General features: G+C 42.1%; 1 protein-coding gene across 2 annotated transcripts; it reads left to right on the forward strand.

Moving 5' to 3' along the window:
* The first annotated feature begins 906 nt into the window (after window positions 1–906).
* Window positions 907–20565, forward strand: gpr174 (G protein-coupled receptor 174). Of its 2 annotated transcripts, XM_044127527.1 has the most exons (4): window positions 907–1119; window positions 1339–1507; window positions 14664–15109; window positions 19349–20565. In XM_044127527.1, exons 3-4 carry the CDS (start codon window positions 14897–14899, stop codon window positions 20126–20128), a joined length of 993 nt encoding a protein of 330 aa, XP_043983462.1. In that variant the 5' UTR covers window positions 907–1119; window positions 1339–1507; window positions 14664–14896; the 3' UTR covers window positions 20129–20565. The 2 variants fall into 2 exon arrangements, with proteins under 2 accessions (XP_043983462.1, XP_043983461.1); XM_044127526.1 differs by lacking the exons at window positions 907–1119; window positions 1339–1507 and adding an exon at window positions 3575–3876.
* The last annotated feature ends 195 nt before the right edge of the window (window positions 20566–20760 follow it).

Raw genomic sequence — 20760 nt, forward strand, 5'->3', positions numbered from 1 at the left:
GTGAGGTTTGGATTTGATCAAATGTTCCCGCCTCTGAAAAGCTGCGACCTAGAAGAAAGGAGGAAGAAGAAACGACGACCTCACGTTTCCTCATCATAGTTCTCAAATGTTCATCTTCAGGCCTGTTAGTCCCCTGAGCTGAATGAAGAGAATCTCTTCATTCTCTGCGCTGAATGAAGAGATTTCAGATAAGCTATCTGACAGAAGCCACCTGTCAGTGTATTGCAATTTACTGTAAATACAAGTGATGCTTTTTGTCTTATGTGTCCGTTAATATTTGTCTCTGGTGAGTTGTTTTTTGTTTTCCTGTTGCTTTGAGTTGAGTCTTCTTCTTTGTGACATTCAGTAAATGGAAAAAAAAAAAAAAAGTAAATAAAACTGGCACGTTCTTTCTTTCTTTCTTTGTTTCCATCTTCCTTCATTGCATTTCCTCTCAGAGAGCGTGGTTGAAGTTGGCAGCTGCTGTAGATGCGTTGAAAAGCGATAACCGTTTGGGTCTGGGCCCCCCACACACACACACGCCCACCTGCTCCTCTCAGGCATCTGCTAAACAAAAAAAATTTTTTTTCAAATTTGCCAAACCGCCTCCGACATCAAAATAAGTTCAGCCCACCCCTGGAAACACAGAATAATGCACCCACTGCCTATCTTCCTGCTGTCAATCCGTTTGAACGTGTCAGAAAATAACACCTTCTAACATTTCTGAAATAAGATTTTTAAGTTTGCTCTTTTTGAGGTGCTGAATGGAGTCAAGTATAAGTGTGAGTGAGTCCAATCCACACAAAACTCCTTTCAAAGAACACAATAGCAGAACTAGTAGTGTTAGAAAAAAAAAAAAGCAAGCCACTCCTCTTCTCACTACACAGGAAGTCCTCTGTGTGTGTGTGCTAAAAATCCCCATTTCATCCTGGAGACAGATAGAGACAGACACCAAACGCACAGCAACAATGAAATGAGAAAATAACAGGAAATTACAGACGCACTTAAAGTGTTTCAGAAACTTAGGTGAGAAAACCGGTGGGGTTGGCACGTTGGAGACGGGGCGAGCGAGAAAGGAGCTGATGCTTCACCCTTCTTCTTTTTGATGCTGAGACGACGTAAACGTTTGAGGAGGGAGAGGTGAGAGTGGCCATAAATGTTCTTTTAGTTGTGTTATGAAATTAGTTGTGCGAAGCAGCTGGGATGCTTGGAGCGTGGAGTCACGTCTCGTGGGGGATCTCGTATGTTTCTCCAAAGTGAGGAACGCCTGCTCTGTTGAACAGGGCGCCTGTGTTACTCTGTGTCCAGTCGGGAGTGTGCTTCATCAGGACTGTCACGTGTTTTGTCCGTTTCGTACAGCTCTCACGTGGAAGGACCCGGGTTCCCTTGCTCTTTATTTGACGCCGCTGATCATGACTGCATGGAACCGGTGTAACCCCTACAGCCGCCCACAGAGAGGTGAATCACAGCTGATGAAACTGATGTTTCCATCGGCAAGATCTCTGGACTGAAACGCTTCAACCCCAAGGTATTTATCGCCTTCTACTTTATACCTGACCTTTGACTCAAAGCTCTCCGTTTGAAAGCCCGTCTCAGAATAAAATCAATAACTGTCACAGACAGACGAGCACGGTTTGGTCACGATACGTTAGCGAGAGGCTGCCACCCGTCACCGGTTTTGACAGACTGCTCAGACGTTCAAATTCACAGCAAAACTCAAAGAGGAAATGAAAGCCAGTTGAGTTAATGTAACGACTACTTCAAGTAGACAGTAACTGTAAAAGTGAAAATAACTGGACAACAAGTCATGAGAAGGTCAGAGGTATAAAATGAACCGGGACTTAAACAGTGGCTGAAAATTATGATTATGAACTTGTGAGAGGAGTCTGTAGCACTACAGCGCATCATGTCACAAATCCTGCCACTTTTGGTTCTGACTACACATCCAAACAGACTTCTCTACAAAATTTGTTAGCCCTCCAGAAAAAGCCGTTGCTCTCTTTTTAGTAGCTATACTCCTGTTATAATCCTGTAATAATACTGTGAGCTGCAAATGCTGAGTAAACTTTAAAAATCCATCCACAAACGGCTCCATTCATCCATGATTGCTTTCATAAATAACGTGCTCCTGCGCAACGTTTCTCTGCAGCGCACGCGGATCGCTTTGGGGTCGTAAACCGTCCACACAGAGGTCTCATTGCGGTCGATTTTAATCAGTAGCACAAACGACCATGCCAGAAAAATTAAAAGACCTGCTTGTGTGAACGTGGTCTTACATTTGGCCCGATTACCGAAAATCAGACGCACAAAAATAGGTCGAAGAAGGATGTTCAGAACGTGAACGTCAAAGTGCAACACAACGGCCACCTGAGACAGATCTTGGGTGGAATAAAAGATCTCCAGCTCAAATCTGAGTTCATAAACTGAATATTTGAAAACATATGAACATTTGAACATCCGAAAACATACGCACACAATAGAAATATTAATTACAGTGTGGTGCAGAGACGCCATGCCTCTGACAAAAACAGTACAGTGATATTTCATCAATTAGAACGGGTTCTAAATTAGATTAAGACTACCTTTTGAAAATAATGTTTAAGAAGGTATTCAACATATTTTTCACTGCTGGTGTGATATTCTAATCTTAAGTGCTATGTTTTCATTAGCTGTAACCAAACAAGTCCTAATTATTACACATAAAAGCTTTGAAACATCTGCCTGTGTAACTAATCCACAAGAAAAATAATAAAGTCGAGAGTTAAAGCGTTATTTTCTAATAGTTGCTAAGCTGCTAGCCATCTGTCTTCCAGCTAAATAAAGTGTGATGCTAACCAACCAATCAGCAGAAGGCTGATGAAGCCGTCCTTCATTTGCATTTAACATTTCTTGATGACAACGCTGCACAAGGAGAAGTAGGAAAAGGAGACAAAGCAACGACAAAAGAACAAACGCTTGTATAAGAAAAAGACAAAACAAAATATCTAAGTTTCCTGATGAAAATGCATGTTTATGGAAAACACAAAAGAAAATATATACATTTCTTGACAAAAACGCATATGTAAGAAAACGGAAAAACAAAGAGGGTTTAATGACTCATAATGAGATTTCAGAAATAAGTTGCCAACAAGCCCACAGAATTAGACCTAATCGAGATCATCGTCAGCGGCGTTTGGACTTTCTCCAATTTTGCCTCAGATAGTTGATTTCCTCTTTGAGCCAATAAATAAGGTTCTTTTATTGGTTCAATTGAGTGACCAGAGGACATAGGGGGCATTTTCCCCTTTCAGAAGCCTGGGATTAAGTAATTGAGGTGTCCCTTACATGTTGGCTGGTTTATCCTCACAACAATAAGTGAACATAAAAATCCCCGACTATTAAATTGTCATTATGTAATAATGAGCAACGACAGAATGACAGAAAGTCTGAAAATTCAGAAATTAAAAATATCACAATATTTAGCTGGGTGATAAACCACTTTGATTAGAACCACATCGTAACCTAAGTTAAGAACAAAAGGTCCAGCTGATGATAAGTATCAAACAAGTAGGCAGCACAGATATCGACCATGCGTTTAAGAGCGCCAAGTCCCGTTGCCTAGGTTACCAACAATTCAAGGGCAACCGAGCCGATGGCGTCAGTGGAAAAGGAAGGAGGTAACGCTGTTTGAGCATAGACGTGAATTCGTGTTTGAGGACGTCCTGAGATCTGATCCGCTCACGCTTTCCAGAGCGCCGGCATACCCACGCGACCACTTACTTGTCCAGGTGTTCCGTTTCGAAAGAATCCACGGTTGGGTCGCGACGACACGGGTCCGCTGTCCGGCGCGAAGGAAGCATCAGCAGCGAGTCACGGACGTTGGGAAGAGTCCGTCGCTCACACACCGGCAACGAGCGGGTATTTATCACTCGTAGAGACATCTCAAAGAAACATTTCAGGACTGAGAGAGTGAGGGACGGCAAGCCATGACACCCGGCGCCATTTTGATTTGGTAGAGAACGGTTAAAAGAACGGTTTGACTACTTTGACGTCAATTGACATTTTCTTTCCCCACTGAATATTAAAAAGGATCTTATTATTATTATTATTATTATTATTATTATTATTATTATTATTATTATTATTATTATTAGTATTATTATTATTGCTAAATTATTCCGCCTGTACAACTTGACTGAATGAAAATAATCTTTTAAATAAATCTGGCAGGAGTATGAATAGTTTGGGACCTAAGTGTCTCCAATTTTGAGAGTTACTGAAAATGCCAGCTTGAATTTGTTTATGTTAAATACTTTAGAGATTTTGTATTTATTTTTCTTGTTCTAATAACTGATCAAGTTTAAAGCTTTACTTACCTCTTATTGAGCCATTTTGTTCTGATTTGATATTAAACATCTTACCAGCCAGAAAGTGAACTGAGACACAGTGAAACCCCAACAAGCAGATTTTATCTCTAGCTCTAATCCTCTCCCTGTCCACTGTATCCCCCCCTCCCAAAAAAAGAGCACTTCAAAACCCTGGGCAGCAGAGGTTTTGTTTATTCTCTTGGCTCGCCCTATTAGTCACTTCACACCCCCTCAAACTTGTTCAGCTCATTTTCGAAAGAGGCCGACTCTAAGTGTTACCCTGCAACCTTGGAGGGCTGAGGGTAATGTGTATGATGATCTTCCCTCAACGTGTGGTGCTGCGGTATAGAAAAGATGAGACACACACGTTGAGCTTCCGTCAGCATAACAGGAAGATTTATTCTTCTTCAGTACAATGAACACATTGTCAAATATTTGCTTTTTTTTAACAATTCAAATAAAAGTGCATGAATTTGTTTTATGATATTTTAATATCCTTCAAGACCTATTCTACACAGATAAAACATTTTATAATGTCCAAGCATCTTTCTTACAACAGTAAGAATTTCTTGTATCTGCCAGATAAATAGATACAGAACTGAAAAATAAAGGGTGCATCAAACCAGTTCCATATAAAATCAGCAGTGCTTCAGTCGCTTCTCAGCTAGCTTAATACATAAAAACCAAAGTCCGCTAGCATTAGCATGCCCAGTTCAATATAAAATCAGCAGTGCTTCAGTCGCTTCTCAGCTAGCTTAATACATAAAAACCAAAGTCCGCTAGCATTAGCATGCCCCAGCAAACAGAACTGTGTCCCGTTTTTTACACAATATTAAACACAAACCGGACAAAATGACTCAGTAGTCAACAATTCGATTCAATAATCTCTTTAACTCCCGAAGGACATCAATGTGTATGTATTATAATACATTTTTACTAACCTGCGGTATAGAAAAGATGAGACACACACGTTGAGCTTCCGTCAGCATAACAGGAAGATTTATTCTTCTTGTGTGCTCAGTCCTTTCTACACCACGAACGCGACAGCGTCCCTAAGCAACATGTGTGATTACCGCAGACGAAATGAAACAAAACTATCTAACTTATTACAAAAATGAAAAATAATGTTGGGGTGTCCTTTTTCTACTTGGTTTTTTATTCACTAATAGCTTATTATTCACCCCTCTACACTCTCCCTCACTTAAAAAAAATGTCTCCTGACATTAACTATTTCTTGTGTGAGGCTCACTGTATGGGAGTGTACTGTTGATACACATGTGGATGTGGATATGGAATATAGGGAAATGGCAGTAGACCAGGTGTCATTGTGAAGGGTTGGTTGAACAGCAATGGACTAACACCTGCACTCCAACAGCTATATGATGGCTGGCCCAGTGTCTCATATGTTAGTCTTTCTGTTGGTCTCCCTCTTCTCTCTGATCTCCGTATATCATTTTCCACTCTGGTCTCATCCATCTCCATCTGATCCTGATCTCTTTCACACATTTCAGATCTTTCTCCAGTTTCAGAAGCATTTCTGTTAGTGACAGTTCCTTCTCTTCCGGAGGGACAGAATTCTTCAGCCGTTGCACGCAGATTATTTTGATTTTCTGGATTCTGTCTTGTCACATGTCCTTGTTCAAGATTTTGAGTTTGGTTTGACTGTAGTTGTTGTGGGTTTACAAATCCATAACACGGAATTCTGTTCCGGAGGTTATAATGGTAAGTAAACTCTTCTTCTTCAACATCAGAGTCATTCATTTCAGGTTCATTCTCACATCTTTCAGTTTGTCGCTTACTTTTCTGTTTTGTCTGTTCTCTCACAGGAAGTTCATCCTCCAGAGGTAGGTCATTGACAGGCAGCAGCAGGTTTCTGTGAAGCACACGCATGGTTTTGTTACCTCTCTCTGGCTGCACTTTGTAGATAGGTCCATCCCTCACTCTTTCGATCACACGGTACACTGCCTGCTCCCAGTATGAGCGGAGTTTACCTGGACCTCCCCTTTCCGAAAGGTTTTTGACCAGGACTCTATCACCTGCCTGGAGGGCGACACCTCTGGCACGTCTGTCATATTGCTTTTTGCCTTTAGCTGAAGACTTTTGACTGTTCTGGGCAGCTATTTGGTAAGCCACACGCATCCTTTCAGCCCACTTTTTAACAAAGGTTTGATGGTTGCGGTCTTCAGTCTCTCTCCTGGTGCCAAAGAGCAAATCGACTGGTAGACGTGGAGCTCTGCCATACAATAGGAAGAAAGGCGAGTATCCTGTCGCTTCATGCCTTGTGCAATTATAAGCATGCACGATTTGTGGAAGATGATCTTTCCATTCACTCTTTTTCTCCTCTTGTAAGGTGCGCAACATCTGGAGAAGCGTCCGGTTCAGTCGTTCCACTGGATTGCACTGAGGATGATAGGGAGTGGTGCGTGAGTGAGAGATTCCAGAGAGTTGTTGTAATCTTTGGAATAAGCTATTCTCAAACTCACGTCCCTGATCATGATGTAGTTTCTCTGGGTACCCAAAACGAGGAATGAAATCTTGAAATATCTTTTCAGCTGCTGTCTTTCCGGATTTGTTTCTCGTTAGTGCAGCTTGTGCAAATCGAGTGAAATGGTCAGAGACAACCAGGATATACTCGTATCCTCCTTTGCTTGGCTCTAAATGCAAATAATCAATAGAGACCAACTCAAATGGCGCACTAGTTGTGATGGATCCCATTGGAGCTCTCTGTGGGACATTGGGATGTTTTTGTTTAATACATTGACATCTCTTGGTCACATAATCCTCAATGTCTTGTTGCATGTTCGGCCAGTAAAAGCGTTCTCGAGCAAGATGAATCACCTTGTCAGGACCGACATGGCCCATATCGTCATGCAAGCTCTTTAACACTAGTGGTTTGAGTTTTTCGGGGAGAACTAGCTGTCTGTTTAGTTCTGTTTTCCGGAAAAGTAGTCCGTTTTCCACGACTAACTTGTTCCACTCGTACAACAGTCTCCTTGTTTCTTTACACATGTTTCTTTTATCCTTTTCATTTGGACTCCAATCTCTTTGTTTCAATGATACAATCTCTTTAATAGCTGTATCTTCTTGTTGTGCTGCTCTGATGTTTTCAGGCATAATGGTCATGACACTATCCGGTAGGTCAGTCTCATCATTTTCATCCGTAAGTTGTAATGCAGCAACCCAGGGAACATCATTGCTTTTTGTTGCTTTGTTGCCTTGCCACACTGCAGACACAACTTCAGGAGACACTGTCTCAGTATGATCCTTCATGTACTGTTCAAGGCCTACTGGGTATCTGGACAACATATCTGCATCAGCATTTCTCTTCCCCGGTCTATACTTGATATCAAAGTGGAAGTCGGCTAATTCCCCAACCCACCTATGACCTACAGCATTTAACCTGGCAGAAGTCAAAACATAGGTCAGGGGATTGTTGTCTGTATAGACCGTGAATGTTGGTGCATAATACAGATAGTCTCGAAACTTATCACAAATGGCCCACTTGAGTGCTAGGAACTCAAGTTTACCAGAATGGAGGTGATAGTTTCGTTCAGCAGGTGTTAAAGTCCTAGATCCATAGCCAATAACGCGCAGCTTGTTGTTTTGGGACTGATACAAGACTGCTCCGAGTCCTTCATTTGATGCATCTGTATGCAAAACAAATGGACAATCAAAGTCAGGGTAGGCTAAGATGGGCGGATTAATCAGCATCTCCACAAGCTTGGACAGCACAGTTTGATGTTCAGTCGTCCATGTCACAGGTGTGCGAGAGGGGAGCTGACCTGTGTTTTCTTTAATTTTACAACCTCGACCCTTAGAAGTCTGGAGCTTGTTGGTCTTACTTGTGTCAGTTGAGCTTTGAAGGAGTTCAAACAGAGGTCTCGCCAGTCGTGAGAAATCTTGGATGAAAGATCGATAATAACTAAGGAAGCCTAGCAATGTCCGAACTTCTCCAACTGTGTGAGGCTTCTTCTCCTTCAGAGCTATTACAGCTTCCAAATCTTTTGGGTCAATCTGGACGCCTTCTCCTGAGACCATTCGTCCAAGATAACGAATTTGTCTCTTGAAAAGCTCGCATTTGGCTGGTCGAAGTTTGATGCCATGTTGTCGCATTCTGCAGAAAACCTGTCTAAGATGGTCCACATGTTCCTCAAATGTTTTTGAGTAACAGAGGACATCATCTAAATAAGGTACGCAGCACTCATCCCTGATGCCTTCTAATACACCTTCCATACATCTCTGGAATGCAGCTGGAGCATTTGTCAGTCCGAATGGAATCCTTATCCATTCGTAGAGACCCCAAGGTGTGCTAAATGCTGTCAGATGCCTTGACTCCTCACTCACAAACCCTTGGTGATATGCACTTCCTTGGTCCAAAATGGAGAACCATGAATTTCCTCCAAGACTGTCCAATAGATCTTGGATGCGTGGTAGTGGATGGCGATCAGGAATGGTTTTACGGTTGAGCTCACGGAAGTCAACACAAAGACGCAGACTGTGGTCTTTCTTTCGCACACAGACAACAGGTGAGGAGTAGGCTGAAACTGACTTTCTGACCCACCCTCTATCCAAAAGGTTGGAAATATAATCTTTGACCTCTTTATACAATGGTCGAGGAATGGAGTTATAATTTTTTTGGACAGGGGTGTTATCTGTCGTGGTAATCTGGAGCTGTAACCCAGGAATGCATCCAATGTCGCCTTCTTCAGACGCAAACACATCTGATTCTTCATACAACATTTGGCGTACTATGTCCTGTTCGTGCTCAGAGAGATGATTCAGGTTGACATTTGGATGCCATTTCTCTTGTGAATGAGCAGGTGTATGGTTTCTCTTTTGAGTGGAGTCCCCATCATTTAATGAGTTCACATGGGTGGTGCACAAAAGTGGATCATCTTGTCCACTGACATGTTTATGAGATGATGGAGAGATGTTTACAGGTTTCATTCCATCAATTTCCTCAATGACTCCTAAAGCTACCCTTGGAGGTAAGAAAATGTCATGGTTGGTTGAATTCTGAACTGGAATTCTCACCATTTTTGAAGCGCCAACAGGTACGTCAACCAGAGCAGGGAATAATTCCAACCCGTCCGGCACGACGCTCTGTATGTCTGGTTCAAACAACATTACTCCTCCTCCTGGAAAAGTTCTGATACGACATTTCACTTCACAGATTTGGCCACTTTGAACATTAAGGCCCTTCTTTCCAACTCTCACTGTTGAACTCTTTGATTCTTTCTGAGATGGCATAGTGCAAACCACAGAGACTAGAGTTTCAACACTATTTTTTTGGATTCTCAAAGCCTCTGACAGTAAGTCCACCAAGTTGATGTTGTTTGTCTGGTCAGTGTTTCCCATTATGATTTCTTGTATCACATTAAAGCCTAGCAAAGGGCTGCTTACACTCTCTTGACTTACAAGCAATGGAACGTAAAGAGCAACTGAACCATACTTGAGGCTTTTGATCTCGAGCAGGACTTCTATCCACCCATCAAATGGCACCTCTGTTCCATTAGCTGCTGTGACTTTGAGAGGGTGTTCTGGTAGTAAACTCTCAAGTGGTTGGATTGTTACATTTGGTAGAGCTTTCTGTACCCATGACTTCTCCACTATGCTCACTTGTGCCCCACTGTCCAATAGCATCTGCAACTTGACCCCATTTAGTTGGCATGTCACAGTGCATCTACCACCAATCAGCTGTGCAACATGTTTCTGCTTAGTGGAGTTGTTTTGTTTGATGGGCCTGTTGGAGTATGGTGTGCCCTCTTGAAGATGCAGCTTTGGAGTGGGATGGGACTCTGCATTCTCTCTGATCACTGGTGGTCCGCCCCAGCGACCTCGTCCAGTTTCCCGACAGATTGTTCTTCATCAGACAGCCAACCGCTCTGTGTCCCTCTTTCCCACACTTGAAACAGTGGCTACAGCTGTCCTTTCCTTGGGAGACACATTGCTGACATCTTCGTTTAGCTTCTGACTTTACTGGCTGTTTTTGGTGTGAGAAATGTGGGTGAATGTTTTCAGTCCCTGAACTAACCATAGGTGTTAAGGCTTTCTCTAAACTCTTGGTCAGTGATGAAACTTGTGCTGTTAGCTCTTGTATGGCAGATTAGCTTGGACTTCTGCCTGCATCTGAACTGCATTCTGACTTTTCTTATCCATCTGCACTGTACTGACGCTGACTGCTTTTGATTTGAGAGCCTGACCTAGTCTATTCTGCCTCTCTGTGTCTTCACCTACTGACTTTGTTATCACTTCTAGGATAACGTCATCAGTGACCTTTTCATCTGAAAGGTGGGGTTTAAGGTCTCGTCGGACATATGAATATTTTTCATGTATCCCCTGGTAGAGTGAATGTAGGAACACTCCCTGAACTAATTTCTTGTCATACTGGAAACCTGTGCTTACTTTAGAAGCAAAGAGCACACGCTGTTTTAACCCCATCAGTCTATACATAAACTGTTGTGGACCTTCTTTATCATGTTGTCTTGCGTTGCTCAGTTCCTGAAATAATTCAGTACTGCTCTTATCTTTAAGATGCGCTCTGAGAAAACGCTTCAGCTCAGTTACAGTCAGACTATCTTTTGTAATTAGCATGTCTTTAAATGTACCCGGTTTAATTATTCTGAGAACTGTTCTAATAATCTCAGCCTCAGTGTAACCTTCACTCAATCCTTCATCAATTTGCTTACACAAACAGTTAAAGCTCACATCTGAATCAGAATCTGAGATCTGACCAGCATGAATACGAAATTCTCTTCGTGGGAGTAATGCAGCAACATCTGTCAATTTTACTAACCCGGTTACCTGATCAGCAACAACTGGTGGTGACACTGTCTTACTCGACACGGATGCTGCTACAGTCTGCTCAGTCTCATTCACCGATGCAGCTTCTTCTTCATTCACTGAATGATGCAGATTCTTTGCTTCTTCGGCTGACTGCAGTTCATCAATGAGGTCCCGAAACACCAGCAGGCGCGACATCCCTTGGTCCTCCAGACTCCTCAATTGTTTACTTCTCAAAAAGTCAACAATGAAGTCAAAGAGTTCCACCTCGGACGACTCCTCCCCTGGGCGTCTTCTCCCACCTCATCTTGGCATAATACTGCTAGCTGGTGAAGCAGATCTCTTCTGGCGTCATCAATCAGTTGGTGAAGTAGCTGCTGGATCTCCCACTGAAGCTTATGTAGCGTCGTCATCTCTGGATACCTGAAGTCTTGCCCTTAGGTAATCAGCTTGTGGAACATGAAGTCAGGATCCCACGGTTCTTTGTTGGATAGCACCAAGCCGGCAGGAGGCGCTATCCCGGACGAGCCCCCAAATTTGTTACCCTGCAACCTTGGAGGGCTGAGGGTAATGTGTATGATGATCTTCCCTCAACGTGTGGTGCTGCGGTATAGAAAAGATGAGACACACACGTTGAGCTTCCGTCAGCATAACAGGAAGATTTATTCTTCTTCAGTACAATGAACACATTGTCAAATATTTGCTTTTTTTTAACAATTCAAATAAAAGTGCATGAATTTGTTTTATGATATTTTAATATCCTTCAAGACCTATTCTACACAGATAAAACATTTTATAATGTCCAAGCATCTTTCTTACAACAGTAAGAATTTCTTGTATCTGCCAGATAAATAGATACAGAACTGAAAAATAAAGGGTGCATCAAACCAGTTCCATATAAAATCAGCAGTGCTTCAGTCGCTTCTCAGCTAGCTTAATACATAAAAACCAAAGTCCGCTAGCATTAGCATGCCCAGTTCAATATAAAATCAGCAGTGCTTCAGTCGCTTCTCAGCTAGCTTAATACATAAAAACCAAAGTCCGCTAGCATTAGCATGCCCCAGCAAACAGAACTGTGTCCCGTTTTTTACACAATATTAAACACAAACCGGACAAAATGACTCAGTAGTCAACAATTCGATTCAATAATCTCTTTAACTCCCGAAGGACATCAATGTGTATGTATTATAATACATTTTTACTAACCTGCGGTATAGAAAAGATGAGACACACACGTTGAGCTTCCGTCAGCATAACAGGAAGATTTATTCTTCTTGTGTGCTCAGTCCTTTCTACACCACGAACGCGACAGCGTCCCTAGCGGCCGCGCGCGGAATTGCACGGACGAAATGAAACAAAACTATCTAACTTATTACAAAAATGAAAAATAATGTTGGGGTGTCCTTTTTCTACTTGGTTTTTTATTCACTAATAGCTTATTATTCACCCCTCTACATAAGCACGGAAACTTCCACACAGACTTCACAAACTTTATCTGAAGTGATCAGGAAGCCGGCTGCAGCAGTCAAACAACCTGTAGATGAATGAACCAGAGGCCGTTTTCCAGGGGATGTCCTTGGTGTGTGGGAACTTGCTACCTTGGAGAGTTTTTTTTTGTTGTTTTTTTCAGTGTGCTGGTGGCTCAAGCACACACAGCAGAAAGCAGCAGTTTGTCAGCTAAACAAAAAAAAAACAAACTCTAATTACTGCACAGTACTAGTTTTTAATCCCAACTTGCTTTTAACAACGCAGATTCTCGTCAAGCTTTTAGAAACATTTTGCGTCTTCTTTAATAACGATAACCTGAGAAATCGAACAAGCTAACACACGTGTTGCCAGCAAGTTTGACAAAAGTCATGTCACTAAATCAACTTGAGACAGAACATTTATTAATAGGTAAGTATGACACTGAAAGATGTAAGTACTACACCCAGGGCTATTTAAATACGAATCAGAGCAAAGTTAAACCAGAGCAAAGTTAAACATGCTCACACTCTTCAAGTACGGCAATACTATTGGTACAAGATTTAAAAAATGGTAGTTTGATTCAGTGAGAAACCATGCAACTATGATACAAAATGTGATTTCTTATTACATTGAAGATTTTATTCTGTGGTAAAAAAAAAAAAAATCTCTGCTTTTATTTAGTACCTGCTTATAAAAGTGTAAGACACAGCATTGTAATGTGATAGATGTTGAATTAACCAGAGGTTTTTAATGCCTCGGATTAATAACAGTTTCATTTGATTAAATATTATCATGTTAATCAATTAAACTGATAATTGTTGTAACCCATAAATGTAGCTGCCTTTGTAATTCTTAAAATATTTAATGAAATTTCCTGAGAGACTCTCTCGATTAGATTGCGGCTGTCACTAAATACACCTTGTGGTAACTTGTATCATGTACTTTTTAGCGATGTCACAATTGTTACTCTATGTAGATATGCTGTTTATTGTTGTGGCTTCTTGGTTTTGTTTTCTTCTCTTTCTGAAGGTGTAGAGACAAACTTCAGGAGTGTTCTCTTGTATTCTTTGTATGCTCTTTTCCCTGCCCTGCTCTCCACCTTTCTCTCTTTCGACTCCTAGGTAAATCATTAATTATCTGTGATTAATCTTGTTTTTTCAAAAGCTGAGCTCAATTTAACAAATCAGTTGTAGAACGCGTATGCTTAGAAACGTACCTACAACCCTGAGACTACAGTGGTTCCTGCTTAAATGAAGAGAGACAATGAAATAAGTGAAGAGCATCAAGTTTAAATGATCTTAACTTGTGCACTTCACATACAGCAACACCCACAAGCGTCTACAGAAAGCTAGTTATTACTGTTTCCTGGGGCGGTGAACATCTGCAGCTCTTCTCTGTGAAATGTCATCTGAAAGTTTCGCTTGCTTTTATCCCCTCACGTATCAGAGCGCCTGTTGGGCGTGTTTCCCACAGAAGAGATCCCCATCGAATCAGACTGTGCGGGTTCAGGGTAGCGTTGCATGTCCCGCTAACCACGCGCATGTTTTGTCTATGCTAACGTGGTTTCGCTGGTGCTTAGACACTTGACGAAGGCTGACTTTGGCTTGTTGTGCAGATAGAGAAGTGTGAGAGTATGTAACATCTACATCTCTTTTGAGTTTGCTTAACTTACTGGACAGGACCCTGATAAAGGACTTTCTCAGGATGAACAGATGTTAGGAATTCAAGGAAAACTTCAGTATGTAGGACAATGACATCAGTGTTTGATCATTGAAAGGGCTCTTTCTGACAACCTGATGGTCTGCTGGGCTGTATGCAAATCCTGTGGCCAATCGAGGCTGACAGAACCATCGAGTGCGTTTCATCTATCAGTGGATGTTAGGAGGCAGGGCCAGTTCAGCTGTTTCAACAAAGTTATAACTCTGTTCAGTGACGTTCACTTTATGTGCTCTCTAGGACACAAGGCCAGTTATAAACCCCAGGCGGAGACAAACTATGTTTCTGCTTTGGCGACAGCGCAACCAAGATCCTTAGTTAGATTTTAGACTTGTCTCCTTTCAACCCACTCACTCTCATCTCTTTCGTCAGACTATCCTCTACTAAACCGAAGACCTGCAAACTATCAGTGTTGGACACGAAGCTCCCCTGAAGTCGTCGTTCCTCTCGTCTGAAAAAGCTGCTGAGAAGTTCCCGGGAATACGGCTCGCTGCATGGACTCCTTTCGCCACAACGGACAGCATGGGAGCCCGGATTGAACGTTCATCAAACCAAAGGCAGCTTTTCTGATACCAGCCTCCTGCAGACGTCCTCGTATCTTTAAGATGAATAACAGCTCTGATCCCCAGAACAACTGCTCTGCGGAAGTCACTCTGCAAGAGTTCCAGCACCAAGTTTATGCTGTGGTGTACAGCATCATCTTGGCACCGGGCTTGCTGGGAAACGTCCTGGCTCTGTGGGTGTTTAGGATCTACATACGGGAAACCAAGAGGGCTGTGGTGTTCATGATGAACCTCGCTCTGGCCGATCTGCTTCAGGTAACGCCGCCCCGCTCCTTCTGACTTCCTCCTTCCCTCTGGTCACATCATCTGTCTGTGTGTAGTGGATAACATTTAACTCTGTACCCATGAGGATAGTCAACAAGAGCTCTGCCAATCCGGTTTATGTGATGTTATAAGATATCTAGATAGGATAATAAGACATTATGTGTATGCGCAAATACAGATATACTTTATTGTCCCCTAAGGGAAATTTGAAAGCAGAAGTGCAGCGAGTGCAAGATACAAACACAATAAGATGAAGACGTGGACATACAGTACAGACCTATTTCAACGATTAAGAACAGCTGTGCCATCATCTAAGAGCAAGAACAAGAAATAGATAATGATTTAAGATCAAAACTATTCATACCACTGCCAAATTAAAATGTAAACTAATCTTTTGATTATGCCCTTAAAGTTTCCGTTGACGTTTTAATTGAACAATATGATATTCCGGAAACAAATTTGCCCAGTGGAAACACGGCAATATGGAGAAAACTCTTCATTCTTTGTTCAAATGTTTTGGGTGAGGGCTAGGATGAGGTGTTGTTTTTTTTGGGCCGTATCGTAATTGGTTGATTTAGCAACAGAAAAACACTTTTTTCGCGTCACACGAGTCACATGATCAACAACCGGATGCAGCCATTGACGCGAACCATGAAGAAGACAACAATGGGAAGTAGGTGGAGGATCGTGGCGCGGCATGTTTTTAAAGACTTGTAGCGTGAATACATGTGATTTTAAATGTGTTTCTGATTTAATGGAAACACTGTGTTTTTTTCGGCATTAGCGAAATATTGACAAAACTTTGCCCACATCAGTAACGGAAAGGCAACTACTGTTACCAACATGGGACACAACAAGTAGATCGATTAACATACTAACTAATGAAAGAACTAACTGTTAAAATTGGCACTTCTAGACATTAGCAATCCTAAGCTGAAGCGATTATGAACTGATGTTAGCTAAGCCTTTTAGAAACAAGGTAAAAAGTGGTTGTTATTGTTGGCCCTAAGCATAAAACCCAAGGAGGAAAACGATTAGCGGCAGAATATTCCGGATGTATTTCAGAATAAAGACTTCTTAATGGAGTTATCTATTGTGTTGTGGGCTTTGGAAGAAAGCAGACTATGAGTGGCTCTGCAGCATTAGCTGGTGGCTTTTAAAGGGCTACTTTCTGTCCTAAGTGCTCAGAGCAGACGAAGGAGCTGAAATGAAGCTGAATTGCTTCGACAAACACTTAAAACTGAATTATTGGGAAACAAAACGGAGCGGGACTCACTCAGAATTTGATTGCGCAGCTTTTACATTCATATCTTATTCATCATCTCTCCAGATATAGTGTCTTGGAAAAGCAGTCTAACTCCCCTTTTAATTGCATTTAGGCAACATCAAACTTTAATGTGTTTCATTGGGGATTTTTCTGTGACAGACCAACCCAAGGGAGTGCAACGTTGTCAAACGGAAGGGATTCTGGGTAATCTTATACAAATTAAAAATGGGAAAAGTGTGCATATGTTTTCAGCTCCTTTTATTCGGGTACCCCTTAATAAAATGCAAACAGTTGATTTCACAAACTTGCCAATGTTGGCCTGTCTCATAAATCCACAAAAGTACATGTTACATTTTGGTATTGTGGCAATGGGAAACATGCAAAGTGCCGACATTTTATTCTGACACGTTGGGAGGCAAATGAAATTCACAATGTCTCCTCTGCATGTACCTGTTGCAGCAGGTGCTGTGAGCGCTGTATGACGGTGACATCACCCTCTTTGTCACGTTCTCAGGGTTACGGCGAGGTCTTTGACTTTAGCATTGTTTTTTTTGGGAAGGATAGAATACAATAAATACTGCCATATTCTTGTAGTGACAAACTGTTTTAAAACTGCTCCCATTAACCAGCATTTTAAAGAAGAATCATCTGCTGATAGATTTAACGGTGCAGAAAAGAGGTTATGTCATTTTCCAAAACACATTTTAACTTTAAAAAAGGAAAAGTAAGCAGTTGTGCTAAAGTGTAGTGCGGATTTTACAAATTTTCACAAACATCATGTTGCTGAAAAAGTGGAGCAACAAACTCTAATGACCCTTTGTTATAAAAACAATTATTATGTCGCACCACCTTGATTGACTGTCCCTTATCTCACAGATAGGAATAAATTATGAAATGTCTGTAGATTCTGACTTTTCTGCACGACTAAACTCAGCACAGGAACCAGAGCATTAACTCTACTAAAACTTGGCAGATTTAAGTCAGATGTTGTAAGCACTGCTGCTAACATTTGCAGCCGATAAATTCCTGACTAAAAATTTCAATATTCCAGCCAGGCAGAATTAAAATCAGCTGAAATGACCTGCAGCGTCCAGCACAACGAGAAGGAACAGTTACACACTGCCTGGTCAAAAGTAGTTACCGCCTGGGTTTAACTATGCAAACACGCACACACCTCCTATTACATAATCCCTGCATGGGCGATTATACTTAAGCTGGCAAGAAGTTATTTAATCCCAACTGATGCATATAGTAGTTTCCCATGTCCTGTGATGCTGAAACACGCGGTCCCTATAGGTGGAAGAGTTGTTAGTCTGGTTAAGAAGGGTCAAATCATTGGCAGCAAGCTGAGAAAACATCTCAGGAAATTGTAGAAGTGGCTGAAATTCCTCTGAAACCCGTCCAAGAACAACTTGGAAGCATAGTTGGGAACCATCGTCCTGGAAGAAGATATGTGGTTGGAAAGAAACCCTGGATGATTGGCGGCACGTCCAATGGAAGGAAAACAAACGTAGAACTCGAGGTTATGTTTAGAGAGCACTTCCACAATGAAAAGGGAACTCAAGAGATTGGGATTGAACAACGGTGTAGCTGTCAGAAAAACATTCATCTGTGAAGCAACCCTGAGAAAAAGGGCTCCCCTTGGCAAAGGAGCACTAACGCCTGGACTGAGGAGCAATGGGACAAGGCGGAGTGGTTTGATGAGTCCAGGTTTGCTCTGTTCTGTTCTAGATGCTTATTGTCTGATGTACAAGTCTGTGGTTTAGGGTAGTGGGGTTGCTATTCGGTCCAGCAACATTACGTACCCAAAGGAGGTCAGATAACTACCAGAACGTACCAAACAACCAGGCTGCTCCAACAACAAATGCTTTTCTTCCAGGAAAAGCATATCCCAAGACCACAATGCCAGGATTCATTGGGTGAAAAGAAAATGGGATGGAAATATGTCTTGTGAAATTACAGAAGCGTATCAAAACAATATCACTGCAAATGTCTGAGTCAACGCTAAAGGCAGTTCAACAAAATGTTAGCATGCGTGACTTTGTTTTGGTGACTCGTAATCAAGTGAGATCATCAGCTAGATAGGATGGAGATATTTGAATTCCGGCTAAATAATGATAGAGTAGAAATAGGAGCAAATTAATGAACTGAGCTGTAATGCTGTACAGATGCACAGTTTGCAGAGTGTCTTCATTTTCAGGAACAAAAACAACACAAAGTGATCGTCTCCTCCAGGCTTTCTGCTTTCCTTTTAATTTTATGACTTAACTTGTACTCTAAAGCAGTGGTCCCCAACCACCGGGCCCACGGACCGGTACCGGTCCGTGGACCAATTGGTACCGGGCCGCGCAAGAAATAATTAAATATGGCTGTTCTATGTATTGAGTCCGGGAGGAGCTTTTATTTAGAAAATACTAAACCGGATGCTGCCGGTTACGTCTTGCGCGCCAACATGCAGCAGAATGAGTAAGAAACTTGGCTAAATACGCAGAGTGTTCTCAAATGAAGAATGACCTGGAAAAATATTCTTTCAGTTTTCTTCAGTTGAGCTCAAAATAAGTAACAATCCGGCCGGCTTTCATTTAACAAGGACAATCCCTTTTTGAAATTCTGGCTCTATGATGATAAACACAAAAACGTTGCTAAGGAGCTAATGGAGGGGCCATGTTGGGATTACTTTCTGAAGGCGGAGTTTCAGAAAGAGCAGAAGTTTTTTTTAAAGACACAGAGGCCCAATTTCCAGGTTAAATTATGAAGTCAACTTTCCTTTAAGTCATCTTTGATATGCGTAACAACGGAAGGTAACATAGTTACTTGATTGTGCTGTAAATTGATTCTATGTGGCTGGAAAACAGCCAACACTGCCCCGTTGACAAAGAATCTTTCTAAACACATTCATAGTCCACGTAACTTTGTGCTCGTCCTCCGTCGGCTGTTCCTGAACACTTTGCCTCTGTCCTCAGGTGCTGTCGCTGCCTCTGCGGATCTACTACTACTTGAACAACTACTGGCCCTTCGGTCACCCTCTCTGCTTATTCAGCTTCTATCTCAAGTACGTCAACATGTACGCCTCCATCTACTTCCTGGGGTGGATCAGTGTGCGTCGCTGCCAGCTCACCGTGAACCCACTGATGTACAAGGTGAAGCAGAAAGGAGACATTTTGACATGCGCGCTCGGCTGGCTGTTTGTCTGCGTGGCCTGCGTAGCTTTCCCCTTGCTGAGGGACAATCCAAGGCACCCAGGGGAGTGTTTTTCAGAGCTGCCGACGAAACACATCGACATTTTATCAGTCTCGCTCCTGATTATATTGGCGGAACTGCTGGGCTTCATCATCCCCCTCATCGTGGTGGTGTCCTGTTCAATTTTGACAGTTTTAAGCCTCAAAGAGGTGACGACGGAGGGCGTTCAAGACTTTGGGGAGAAGCAGAGGGCACTGAAGATGGTGCTGTGCTGCGCCGTCGTCTTCTTGCTGTGCTTTGCACCGTATCACATCACCATGCCGCTGGACTTCCTGGTGAAAGCCGGCGCTTTGGATGACTGCGCCACCAAAAACACGATTCAGAGGAGCCACATCATCACGCTCTGCCTCGCCAGCCTGAACTGCACCTTCGACCCGATCATGTACTACTTCACGAGCGACGAATTCAGGAGGCGGATAACCAAGCCCGAGATGCCGGACCATTTTAATTTGAGCAGACGGCTGTCCTGCTTAACCGCACAAGAGGACGTAGAGCCAAATTAGGCGATGGAAAGCCACAAATCGCTGCTTTTGCTACACGTCTGGCGAGAAAAGATAAAAAAAAAAAAAAAATGCCGGTTTTTGACTTAAAACACGGCGAAAATCCCGTGAAAACGCAGACCTTCTGAACTCTGAAAATTCAAGTCGTCACAAACCGCTCGATCGCTGTCACACGTAAGAAGGACCAGCCAGTGAGCCGGATAAACGCCATGATGCGTTTAAGTTAGTCTTACAACAGACAATAACAAAAGAGCCGTTTTGACGGGATTTTCAACGCATTTTCCTAAGTCATAAACCGGCGTGTATTTTTGGTTTTCTTTTTTTTTGCCAAATGTGTAGTAAAAGTGCCAACTTTGTGTCCATTCCGGGCTTCCGTAGCTGTCGCTGAGGAAGCCGGTGTCTTTACAACCACTAATCCTCCAAATAAAATGTGAGCATTCCTTTGGTGAAAATATAAATTATTTGTGAATATGAGAAAATATGCATCAGAAATGTGAAACCCTTTCCCTATTTATGTGTAATTAAAACATGTTTTAGTTTTTATTTGGTTGGTCCTTGTTCTGAAATCCTCTGATCAACAAAAAAAAAAGAAAAGAGAAATGATTTCTAAAAGCAGAAACTTGGCAAAAATTTGC

Source organism: Gambusia affinis, linkage group LG09 (genome assembly GCF_019740435.1).
Source record: "Gambusia affinis linkage group LG09, SWU_Gaff_1.0, whole genome shotgun sequence".
Lineage (NCBI taxonomy): Eukaryota > Metazoa > Chordata > Actinopteri > Cyprinodontiformes > Poeciliidae > Gambusia > Gambusia affinis.

Excerpts from the sequence above, each read along its gene's own strand:
- gpr174 (XM_044127527.1), top strand. The coding sequence starts at position 14,897 with ATGAATAACAGCTCTGATCCCCAGAACAACTGCTCTGCGGAAGTCACT. Across the intron at positions 15,110-19,348 it reads CTCTGGCCGATCTGCTTCAG|GTGCTGTCGCTGCCTCTGCG; the intron begins GTAACGCCGCCC and ends CTCTGTCCTCAG.